Source organism: Conger conger, chromosome 11, assembly GCF_963514075.1.
Source record: "Conger conger chromosome 11, fConCon1.1, whole genome shotgun sequence".
NCBI classification, from domain to species: domain Eukaryota; kingdom Metazoa; phylum Chordata; class Actinopteri; order Anguilliformes; family Congridae; genus Conger; species Conger conger.
Window position 1 is genome coordinate 7660755 of NC_083770.1, and position 12446 is coordinate 7673200.

The following is a 12446-nucleotide window of genomic DNA, read 5'->3' on the forward strand; positions in this document are numbered from 1 at the left end:
TAAGGCACATGACTGGGACCTGCAAGGTCGGTGGCTCGGTGTAGCCACAATAAAATCTGCACAGCCGTTGGGCCCTTGAGCAAGGCCCTTAACCCTGCATTGCTCCAGGGGAGGATTGTCTCCTGCTTAGTCTAATCAACTGTACGTCGCTCTGGATAAGAGGGTTTGCCAAATGCCATTAATGTAATGTAATGTAAATGATTTAGCTGATGCTTTTATCCAAAGCGATCTACAGTTGATTAGACTAAGCAGGTGACAGTCCCCCCCGGAGCAATGTGGGGTTAAGGGCCCAGCGGCTGTGCAGTTCCCATCGTGGCTACACCAGGGCTTGGACCACCATCCTCCCGTGTTCCCAGTCATGTAGCTTAGCCATGTGAGGCTGCGTCACTATTTAGCCCCACCGTTTTCACACAGCTATATTAGACGGCAGCCTCAGTAAGAAACAGTCAGCTGAAAAGCAGAAGCTCCTTTCGTAGCAGGCTACAGCGCTGCTTTATCGGATGGGCCAATTCCAGCCAATCACACGCGGACCCGGTTCCATTTCCTGAATAGCTGAGAATTCAATCTGGATAAATTCCACTCCAGCTCCGCGGGGAGGCAAACCATTTCCCTGAATCCCTGTTGCACACCTCCCTTCTCGTTTCCATTTCTTCAGGCTATAACCCCGCCAGCTCACCGCCGGGCTAAGCGGGGGCATGGCGCGGCTCGGCTCGGCTGCAGAAGTCACGGCAAGACCCTGAGGACACGCGGGCCGCTAGAAACCGGCGCGTCGAGTCGACCGCTAACGTGCCGTTTGTGCGGTAAGCAGCGGGCCTATTGCTCCTCGCGAGGAGAGAAGGAAACCCAAGGCCCGAAGGTATCGGCGGAGGAATTTGGAAACTTCTCCGAAGAGCGTCTGGTCTCTGCCCTCGCCGGCGCTCTCCTTCAGGAGATAAAGACGGCCGGGCCAACCGCCGTTCCGACCGGCTGACCCCGAATTCAAAAGGGAGGCTAAAATTCTAATGGCGCGGAGATACTAATGTCTCGGGGTGGGAAAGGGGGCACTTGAGCGTTGAATGAGGAGCTCTCCAAGCACAATGCCCGCAGGAGTCAGAAGTCCGCGAGAGTGGCGGTATTCAGAGCTCTTTGTAAAGCGCCCAGACTGAAGGGGGACTGGGCCTATGTTCTAAAGCCCGGAGTCCGTCCCTTTGTGAGGAAGAGCGGTGGGGATTCTGCTCGGAATACTAACCGAGGGAAAAAGTTTTGGGAGGAGGACTTAAAAAGGCGCCGGGGTCTGGGACCAAATGGAAAAACAGCGGGGACTTAATTGAGGCAGGGAGAGGCCGAGCCCATTCGCCGGGGCGACGGTTTAAGCGCCGCGGCTTCGATGCGAGCGTGGAGTTTGGAGCGGGTCGTCATTATCGACCGGACGCACGACCGCACGACGGCGCGAGGCGTCGCGGGCGACACCAGCTCTGCACGAGGAGGCAGGGCGTTTAGAGACAGGGCTTTCAGCAAAAGGGAAGTCTGATATGACAGCCGCAAAGACAGGTTTCTGTCTCACAGGCGAGCGGGGGAGGGGGGGGGGCCAGTGTGCAGGCATTGGCCGAGTCCCAAACCGCATACTAGTGACAAGTAATGACAGTGAAAACATGTTTTTAGAAATGTATGCAAATGTATTAAAAATCTAAAACTGAAATCTCTCATTGAAGTAAGTATTCAGACCAGGCCTGGAACTTCGTCACTTTAGGGGCCAGGGCACTTGGCCTTTGGTGGGGCCAATGTTTTGAAGGCATGAAGGCCACATACCAGGGCAGTAAGGCCATCAAGTAAAAATGAATTCTTCTGAATGATGGAAATAGGCCAATTAATTTCACTGAATTTTTATTTTTTGTTTTTTTAATGTTATTTTTTTATAGTGCCGTCCAGAAAGGGGCACATTTGTTGTTCAAATTCTGGTTGTTGAAATTCCGGCCCTGATTCAGACCCTTTGCTCTGGCACTCCAAATTGTGGTCAGGTGCATCCTGTTTGCTTTCATTATCCTTGAGATGTGTCTGGAAGGTTACTGACTGACTGGCGAGTAGGAGAGTGAGGGTCAGTCTGCAGTCACTGGCTGTGTTCGAAACCGCATACCACCTGTATACTACTACCACCGCAATACTACTCCGATTCAATTTCACAGATTTACTTTGTCTCAGTATGCCACGTCTGCGGTGACGAGCACCAGCGTGTGTCACAGAGCAGCGAGCACCGTGGGCTGTCAGGTGAAGTGAACGTCACCTTGACGCCCAGACCCTCGTCCCACCGCCAGAGTCCAGAGGAAGAGTGGGGACAGCGAGGATCCACCCACGCCCCCCTCTGCCCCCCTCTGCCCCCCTCTGCCCCCCGCGCCGCCTCCTCTCCCAACCCCGATTTTAAAGAAATGGGAAAGCCGGCGGCGGGCTGAGGAGCTTGCGCGCGGCGTAATAAAGTTGTGCAGGTGTTGAGAATTTTTATACCTCATTGTCCCCGCGGTAGCCCCGGGCCTCCATCTTTATGAGTCCTTGATGTGAGAGGAGCCAACGCTGCCAGAGAGATTTACAGCGCCAAAGCAGCGTCCTTTATTTATTTATTTACTTATCCCCCCCCCCCCCTCCCCCTCCCCCCTCCTGCCGATATGGCGTACTGTATTGGGGGGGCGACTGTCTGGGATGTGAAATACCGACGCGCCGGGGCGTGGCCGTGCGTATGGGCGTCCTTCTCCTCCCGCGCGCGGGCGGGCCGGTCTGGGGCTGGCGGGGAGATCGAAAGCGCGACGGGCCTGAAATAACTGCCGCCAGATGGTGCGCTCCAGGATTACATAATTGGAACAAAAGGAGCCCGGTGTGCGGAGGGCATTTCCTCCTTTGCCCTCTCCGAATAAAAACCCCCGCCGATAATTACAGAGCCGAGGAGCTCCTGCCACGCGCCGCACCTGTACCGCCAAACCGCTCTGGAGCCCGACGCCACCTACCGTTTACCCTGCGCTCTCTTTGAAGGGTCCTACATAACACCTATATAATGCTTTCATAAGCACTACATAGCACATCCATAAGCCCACAATAAGCATTCATAAGTATCAATAACTGCACATAGGCATGAGTATCAGTAGCTGCAAATCGCTATATAACGCCTTCTTAACCACTACATAGCACATCCATAAGCCCCTAAATAAGCATTCATAGGTATCAATAATTGGAAATACGCATATGTCAACATTGATGCAGTGAGTGACATTGACATGTCAAGTGAAATGACACAATGCATGTCATCAATGTTGACATTACGCACCATAAGGTGATTGACATAAGCACTTATGAATGCTTATGTAGTTCTTATGGATGTGCTATGCAGTGCTATGTAGTAATTATATAGCCCTTATGTTGGACCATTCAAAGGAATTTACTTTCCACTCCCCTAGACGAGGTGTAGCGTTTATAAACATAGGTGTTTGGGCGGAAGTGCTAGTAGCTAGTAGACTGGTGTCCACACACAAACTCTAGGAATAATACCAGAATATATATATATATTGTTCTGGGCAGCATTCTTGGTTTGGCTATTGCAGAAAACAGAGAGAAAGCAAAACTGAGACAAGGATATTACAGTCCAGGGGCTAGACGACCCAAGCTTCATCTCTCTGGCAAATTGCCTTGGAGCACAATGATACGCCGGGCCAATGCTGTCTGATCAATGAGATATTTTCCTCCACCATGCAAACACAGTGCCAGTGCGTCGCAGTCAAATCCCCCAGGCAACACAGGGCACAGACACAGTAAAATGTCCAGTGTTATTCTACTCTCACAGAGTACATTATGAGTCCATTAGGGACCACATGTACTCTATAAGATGCAACAAGAGTTGATTTAAAACTGAGCACTTTACTGTGCACAACAAAAATAATAAGCCTATTACTACAGGACCAATACCATGATTAGGACAACTGTCATGTTATATGGCCTAGGCATAGCATCATTTTGGGGGAGACATGCTGTTGTTGTACCTTAGTCTCACAAGGTCAAATACTGGGGAGGCCATGTCTTCCCCATCTCCCACAACACGATGCGAATGTCAAATGGTCACTCCAGTAAACTTGAGGCGAAGGAATGAAAAATATCCTGAGAAATTCATCTTCTTCGTGGTGGTGGAGATAGAAGAGGAAGAAGAGGAGGAAGAGCAATAAGAGGGACAAACACACATAGTAATCATTATATTCTAATAATATTATTATATTCTGTCTGCCACCAACAATCATTCCACAGTCGAAGTCAGCTAGATCACTTTCTCCCCATTCTGATGGTTGACGTGAACATAAACCGAAGCTCCTGACCCGTATCTACATGACTGTATGCATTGCACAGCTCCCACGATTGGCTGTTTTGATAATCGCATCCTAACATAGTGCTCGGTGAGTGTTTATAACTATTTTTGAAGTAGTGGTGGCAATAGTAATTGTCGTCGTAGCAGCATTTTTATAGTTTCATACATCTTTTAGAGCTCATATAGCGGTGTGAGCTGGGTGAAGTCCCTGGGAACAGCTTGCTGAGGACACGTGGAGCGGAGCACTCGGTGGGCCGGTTTGGGCCGTCCTCCGTCTCGCCCCCGTTTCGGGCGGTTGGCTCGCTGGCTCCCCCCCCCCGGGCTGGCGGGCGTGTCCCGCTCGAGCGTCGTCACGGGGAGCGGCGCGGCGGGCCCTCAGGCGGGCTGTCACCGTGGCCTCAAAACTCATTATTTCGGCAGTAACCAGGCTTCCAGTGCAGTTTCCCTGCTCACGCTGTTTATTTCCAGGGTTTTCTCCCCCCCCTCCACTACTGCCAGCACACACCCGGCGGCCTTTGAGAATTCAGAAAGTAATCTTATAAAAAAAAAAGGGTTCTTAGGCTTGTCTTCATAGAGGAACCGTTTTTAACTCTTTATGGAGCCATCTGTGGTAGGTCTGGACCGTGTGAAAGCTCTCTGGCCTGACAGAGAACCCTTGAACGAGACAGGGTTCCTCCACAGAGACACAAAGGAGCCTTTTGGATTTGGAACCCATTCTTCTGAAAGTAGGGCACGCACGCATGTCCTATGACATCTCCCTGATCTCGACTGAGCGACTATAAAGGCTGACAACCTACCGCCTCCCACTGATTATAACCCCTCACTGACCCCAGAACTTTACTGGCCACATCGTCGTACAACTGAACATTACAGTAACACGTCAGCAACAGCAGTAGCCTACAATCCATTTCTCACTAATCACCACATCTTATAGATTGAAGTATCTACTTGACCCCAGCATCCAAGTCAGTGGTCCTCACTGCTGGTCCTGGAGAGCCGCAGGGTGTGCTGGTTTTTGTTTTCGCCTTCATTATCAGCAATCAATTCAGGCCCGAGAAACCAGGTGAGGTGAGTTAACTGTGTAATGGACTGCTTTAGTTGATCAATTAAGTTCTGAGTAACAACAAAAGCCAGCACGCCCTGCGGCTCTCCAGGACCAGAAGTGAAGACCACTAATCTAAGTGCATCAGCTATTAGGGCGACTACTATTAGTGTTGCATGTCACTAACTGCTGCCTCTTACTGATCGCAAATTCTCCCAGACCAAACAGACAGACTACTGACCCCAAAACTAACAAGTCACTGACCACATCAAGTGCACGTCACTGACAGCAATTATCCATTCTAGCCTCTCGTGGATTTCAGCATTTCCGTAATCACAGAATATCTGTTGACTGGCTACATCTTACAATGTCAACAGCATTTTTGCAACAATACCACAACGCTGTCTGTACCCACCAGAATACAGCGTCAGTGCAGATCAGCTTACATCAGTACTTCAGGTCAGAACGGGGATGAATTCACCGCAGCGACGGAGTCAAAAGACCTTGCGCCGCATTGTGACGGCTCTAAGTACACCGCCTCCGACTGATTCGGGAACGGCGCGGGCAGGAAAACCGCGACAGCGTTTAATTGATTCGCCAGTCACAATGGTGTCTCTCAACACGGGGGGCGAAGCCGTTCTCTTGGCGGTTATTTTGGGAGTGAATGACTTTATCGTTTAACCCCGCAGAAATCTGTGCTGGTATTGACAATGCGGCCCCTCCGCTGTGCCATTCAGGGCGAAAGATGGAGATAAGATGGCGGGTCGCAGGAGAGAGGGCTGACGCACGCACTCGACGAGCGGCTCTTGTTCAGACGGAGGGCGACCGCAGCGAACGCCTCCTAGCAACGGCGAAGCCAAGAGCCGAGATAGCCGGGCGTTTCTGGAGAAGCAGACCGCGTCGTCACAGACAACGACGAATCCAATTTCACAGAATAATAGGAACGCTCGTCAATTAAAAACAAAAACGGCTTGTGAATAACGGTTTCTCCCCTCGGTTAAAAAAAGCGGAAAGGGGATGGAATGAATTGTTCATCTGCGGCGACCGGCGGCAGCGGCCCAGGAACCCCAGGTTAAGCCGAGCGCTGTCGGTCGCTGGTTTTTGGGTTTCGGGGGCAGCTCGGGGTATCTCAGGTTTAAGTAGAAGCGTCTCGGGGATGAAACGGAAGAGCAGGGATCCGCCGAGTGAAACCAGGCCAGCGGTAATGGCCCAAAAACCGCAGGGCGGGCGGAGAGGAGGGGAGGGGTGTCGCGGGCCAGTTCTGAATGGGAATGTCACTGTAGTCACCGGAGCCTAGGAGCTTTGGAGCTCGGTGAAATGAACTGCGGTCCGTGCACAATGCCACTGATTTTCGGCGGCCATTCCGGCTCCGCTGAGTGGGCACAGTGGGGGGGGGGGAGTGCAGGGCTGAATCTGGGCGGCCACAGGAGGGGATTCACCTCTGAATGGAGGGGCTCACAAATTCACAAGGGAAGTTACGCACGGGATCCAATGACATAAGGGGAGTTTTAAAAGGAGATAAATGAGGAAAACAATGAGGAATTTGTGAGTGAGCCGGTCGAAGCCGAGCCGTTTTGAGGAGTTTTTTTAGAGGGAATCGATTCAGGCACCGGGCTGAACGGATTCCCTTTGTGGAATACAGTCTCAAGGAGAAAGGCCCAGATGAAAGTTATTATACCACGGCTTAGGAGAGCTAACTAATGGACTAGTGATAACACAGGCCCGAGCAAATAATCCGCCTCTTCTGCGCAATTCATGGGTTCAATGTGAAATAATGTGTCAGTGCGAGCTAAACAACGGGTCTGGAGACGGCCGTAATGCATCGATATTCCCCCGCTCTCTGGTTATTACGTCGGTGTTTGATGTTGGCGTGGATGCGCTTCGGCGGGGCTGATGGCTCTGCGCTGTTAATCGAAGGCGAGTCATTTGCCGCTTTAATAAAAAAAAAGAGGTAGGACCCCTGGGAGAGAGAGAAACACACACCGAATCGATCACTCAGACTGCAGAGATGAGCCACTTGCTCCGTCTAATTCTCTGTGCAGCGATAGAGAGGAGAGCCACACCACACTGGACTGATTTTATAACTCTTTATTAGCAGTAAATAATACAACCATTTAAAATCATCTTATCATCATTAAAACGTTTCTTTTTCATGAGGGTAAAACACCCATGATGATGCCCATGTTTATATATTTATACAGACCCCTCCAAAAGTATTAGAACAGCAAGGCCAATTCCGTTGTTTTTGCTATACACTGAATTTGGGGTTGAGATAAAAAGATGAGCACAAGACAAGAGTTCAGAATTTCAGCTTTTATTTCCTGGTATTTACACCTGTGTGTTAAACTACTTAGAACATGGCACCTTTGGTTTCAGACCACACAATTTGCAATAACTGCATCAAGCCTGTTGCTGTTTCACCAAACAGTTGCTGTTTCAGTTGTTGTTTGTTTCAGGGGTTGTTTCCCTTCAATAATCTGTTCAGGGCTTATCTAAGGGCTGTTCTAAGCTTCAAAACGGCTTGCTTTTCTCCCAAAGACAGCTATCTGGTCTCCCAGTTGGATCATCTTTTCTAACACAACTGCAGTCTTCACAGGCAAAAGCCAAGGCTAAAACCAAGAATAGACATTCAGACCTATTTATTGTTTAACCAATCAATCTAACAGGACACATCTGGGCAGCAAGAAACACCTGTAAGTCACATGTTCCAATACTTTTGACCACCTAAAAATTGGGTGGTCTGATACTAAGTTGTTTAACAAATCTAGATAAAAATACCAGGAAATAAAAGCTGAAAGATGTAAATATTTTGACCTCAAACTCAATTGTCTTCAGTGTATAACAAAAACAAAGGAATTGACCTTGCTGTTCCAATACTTTTGGAGGGCACTGTATGTACATATGTAAATGGACCTGTGATTAAATTAGTCTGGAAACCCTTGTCAAGTGAACCCTGTTAACATTAATATAAATACTATAATATCCCATATTGTATATGCATCAATGGGTTTATTAACAGGGCCCATCTATGTACATATATACCAGTATAACACAAGGTCCGAATTTAAGTGTATCGATCGCATTCATTCGTAACACCATTTGCCAGAAAACAGCAAAATAAAGTAAGAACATTAAGTGATCATACGCGACAAATGCATAAACATCACATTATAAATAAGGCGAGAAATAAATAACTATAATTCAAGTGAGTTGACTCGGGAAAGGATTTCTCGGTACGTGTCGGGGAATGTTAGAGTTGTTGAATAGCTGTCGCGGGACTGCTAGCCTAGCGAGATGAACTCCTCCGCCCAGCGCTCGTGTGTTCAGCCCACAGACCAGAGCGTTTGTTTGGGTTTTCCGGTCTTAGACACGCGGGTCTACTGACACTGCGCGACTGCCTTTTCTGGACAGGGAGCGGTGAAGTTGGAGGAAAAAGAGTGTGAATGTGATGGAGGATGGAGAGAAGATAGCAGTGAGGGGTACGAGCAGGGCGCTATGCTAACCGTTTTCACGCTAACCAGCGCACATGCTCCTAAGGTGAAGGAGCATACTAACGCACCCTAATTAGCGAATTATTGGAGCAGTAATTAACTGGAGCAATGTGTGGCTAAGGGCCTTGCTCAAGGGCCCAGCAGCTGTGCGGATCTTATCGGGGCAACACCGGGGCTTGAAGCACCAACCTTTCCGGGGTCCCAGTCATGTACCTTAGCCACGAGGCTACAGGGTGCCCTGATTAGCAGATGCGCTCCAAACAATTTATTTTTTTTACAGTTAGCACACATACATTTTCAGGAGCAAATGCTCCCAAAATGGGAGCACTGTAGAGCTGAGGTTCTCTCTCGTCGAGGATGCACGGAGCAGCACGTGTGGGCCTCGCCAGCCTCAAAGGCAGCGGATTCAGATTTGTATGAGAAAGCGCGAGGCAAAGCGTGGGCGACTACAGTACTACAGCCCATGTGCGAGCGAGCGGCCCTCGTAGCGCGGAGGGCCATCGGCAGCCCCTCTCCGAGCTCGAGAGTTCTCCAGCCGCACGTACGCACTCAGCCACTTCAGCGGCGGTGGAAAAAAAAAAAAAAGGAAAGAAAGAAATGAACGGGGAAGGAAAAGAAAGCGAAGCAGCGGGCGTGACCCGCGGTTCTGGAAATGAAACGCACGCAAGGTCAAGGTCACGTTCAAGGTCACGGTCGAATCTCTGGGGGGGGGGGGGGGGGGCGTTGAACGGGACTCGGCTCGCAAAACAAGAGCAAGGGCGCCGTTTGCCGTCTTCCGAACGAGCGGCTCCTTCAAACTCATTACAGGGCACCTCCCGCGGAGGCGAACCGCACGCCGTCAAATCGATTAAGAGGACGGCTTAACGGCAGAGCGGAACCTCTGTTCTGACGACGGCTCCAGGGCCCCTCTCCTCGGCCCCCCCGTGACGAGGCGCTTTGTAAGTAGGCTGCGCGGATCTGGCGATCCCTGCGGAGGGGGGAAAGTGGAGCAGACCTGGGGGAGGAATCGAGTGGGGGTGTGAGGGGCAGTTTTTCTGCAGGGTTTCCTTCACCTCCAAACGTCCTTCAGATCCGCTCACCCTCCTCCTCAACACGGGGGGGATCGGGGATGGTCTCCAGGAATTCCAGAGAAAAAAGTGGGGGGGGAAACAGGAATAAGGGAGACTTTGTGGCAGTTTGGCAAATGTTAGGAATCGACCCATTTCTTTCATTGTGATAGCCTGGTTATCCTGGCTGCAGATTCATCTCTCGCTCTCCTCGGGTGAAGGCCAAATCGACCTTTGCACAGGTGTGCTTCTACAAGTAAAATCTACGCTAACGCCAGTGTCGGTTTGTTAAGTCTTTCCACGACTCACACCTAAAAATATTGCATTAATATTGCAAGAGTGAAAGAATAGGTTTGTACTCTTATAAACAACATTGCATTGATGAGTGTTGACGGGAGTTTGATAAAAAGGCTGCGCTGGACTAGAGCGGTTTGGTGAGGGGGTTCGCTGGACTAGAGCGGTTCGGTGAGGGGGTTCGCTGGACTAGAGCGGTTCGGTGAGGGGGTTCGCTGGACTAGAGCGGTTCGGTGAGGGGGTTCGCTGGACTAGAGCGGTTCGGTGAGGGGGTTCGCTGGACTAGAGCGGTTCGGTGAGGGGGTTCGCTGGACTAGAGCGGTTCGGTGAGGGGGTTCGCTGGACTAGTGCGGTTCGGTGAGGGGGTTCGCTGGACTAGTGCGGTTCGGTGAGGGGGTTCGCTGGACTAGAGCGGTTGGGTGAGGGGGTTCGCTGGACTAGTGCGGTTCGGTGAGGGGGTTCACTGGACTAGAGCGGTTCGGTGAGGGGGTTCGCTGGACTAGAGCGGTTCGGTGAGGGGGTTCGCTGGACTAGAGCGGTTCGGTGAGGGGGTTCGCTGGACTAGAGCGGTTCGGTGAGGGGGTTTGCTGTCACTGTCCACTGGTGTACTGAAGTTCTTAATTAAACACTATGTAAAATCGTTATTCTCTCCACCTTCAGTGCATAAAATGGCCCTTTGAGATTCAATCCATCTGTTACTATAAAAAAATCATGCAATTAACAAAGATCCGTCACGGATGCAGTACTTCCTAAAAGGAATTTGTACGCATTGGTAGTAAATCTCGTTTGAGCCGCCTGTCAGGGCAGCCTTACAGAGCCCCTGTCCGTTTACGCTTATTTGGCAAATTTCAGACGTGGTGGCGGCGTTGGCGACACGCACAGACGCGCGCGCCCCACTCAACGCCGCTGGTGCAACAAGCTACAGAGGTTGGTAGTGCTCAGCTGTGGTATAAACAATAAACAAACGTACAGTACTTTCCTATATCAGTCCGACAGTACTTCAGAAGGACCCGCTGGAGGGCGGCGTGCTGCGTTTGGTAGGAATGTGATGTAGACGTGGGTGATGTGTGTCTGGCGTCGGGGGCTCAGCAGCCAGGTCTGGCTTTTTTGCGAGACAGGTGACGCTCGGAGCGGTTGCCGCGGCAACAGGCGCCGCACTCCTGCCATCGAGCTGCAGTGTTGGCGTGGAGTCTGTCTGTCTGTCCTCCGCTTCTGCTGAACTCCAAATTGCACACAACCGTTTAGAGAGAAATATACTATAACATCAGTGTTTCTGTCCGATTGTTAATGCCTATGCGGTGCAACACAAATCGTGTGCTTAACACTTTTAAATATAGTTCAAACTAATCCAGTCCTGAAGAAGCAAAATTGTTTTTGTTTTTTTCATGTCTGTGGCAGTTTTACATCCCATAATTCAATACGGGATACCGGGAGAACAAGGGGACGCTGGAGGTCGAGCAATGAACGGGGTTGAGGCCGTTGAGGTTTCAGCGGTCTCCAGGTTCAGGTGCTCATGGGAAATGTAGTTTTTCCGCGAGGGGAAGTCAGGCAGGAGGCACCGTGGAACCTCCCAGGTGTCTCGCTGTTGTTCAATCGTGTGTCAGTCGTCTGGGGGGACCCACAGCGGGCGGGTGACGGGGACGGGGGGCGAGGGAGGGGGGCTCAGCCGTCGTGTTGGGCCAGGGCCTGCAGCTCGGCGGTGTGGAGCGAGTGCTGCAGGAAGACGTTCTTGCGGCTGTACATGTGCAGGGAGAGGGGCCCGCGGGGGGGCTGGCCCAGGCGGCCGGCGAAGGCGGGCGGGGCCTGGCGGGGCGGGGGGCCGGCGCGCTCACTGCGGGGCCCGCGCTCGCTGTCCGAGGACAGGCTGCGGGAGGGGGAGCCCCGGGCCGGCAGGCTGGCGGTGCTGCCGCAGGCCGCGCGCGGGATCTGGCTGGCGGGCGGCCCGTCCGCTTTTCGGCTCTCCCGCGGCGACGCGGACGCCGGCTCCGCCCCGGGCCTCCGCGGGGCCTCCCCCAGGGCGGGGCGGCTCCGGTCCTGGCAGGCCAGCGGGCGGATGTGCTGGTCGGCGAGCGAGCGCACCAGCCTTCGGTCCCTTGTGCTGCTGTTTAGGCCTGCGACTCTGCTTGGGTGAGCAGCCTGGAGACACAGAGAAACAGAGAGAAAAGCTTACATTTCACCTCAACCTCCCGACACTTCAGTGTGGCTTCCCTGAGCTCTATACAGTATTTCTCTTAACACGAGGGACATTCAATTAAAAT

At 51.6% G+C, this 12446-nt stretch overlaps 1 protein-coding gene across 1 annotated transcript in view; it reads right to left on the reverse strand.

Annotated features, from left to right (window-relative positions):
* Window positions 1-11850: 11850 nt before the first annotated feature.
* ccser1 (coiled-coil serine-rich protein 1) overlaps window positions 11851-12446 on the reverse strand; it is a 138669-nt gene continuing 138073 nt past the window's right edge. The window contains exon 14 of the mRNA XM_061260523.1: window positions 11851-12324. Within this exon, the coding sequence (XP_061116507.1) occupies window positions 11851-12324 (474 nt within the window). The remainder of the gene's footprint in view (window positions 12325-12446) is intronic.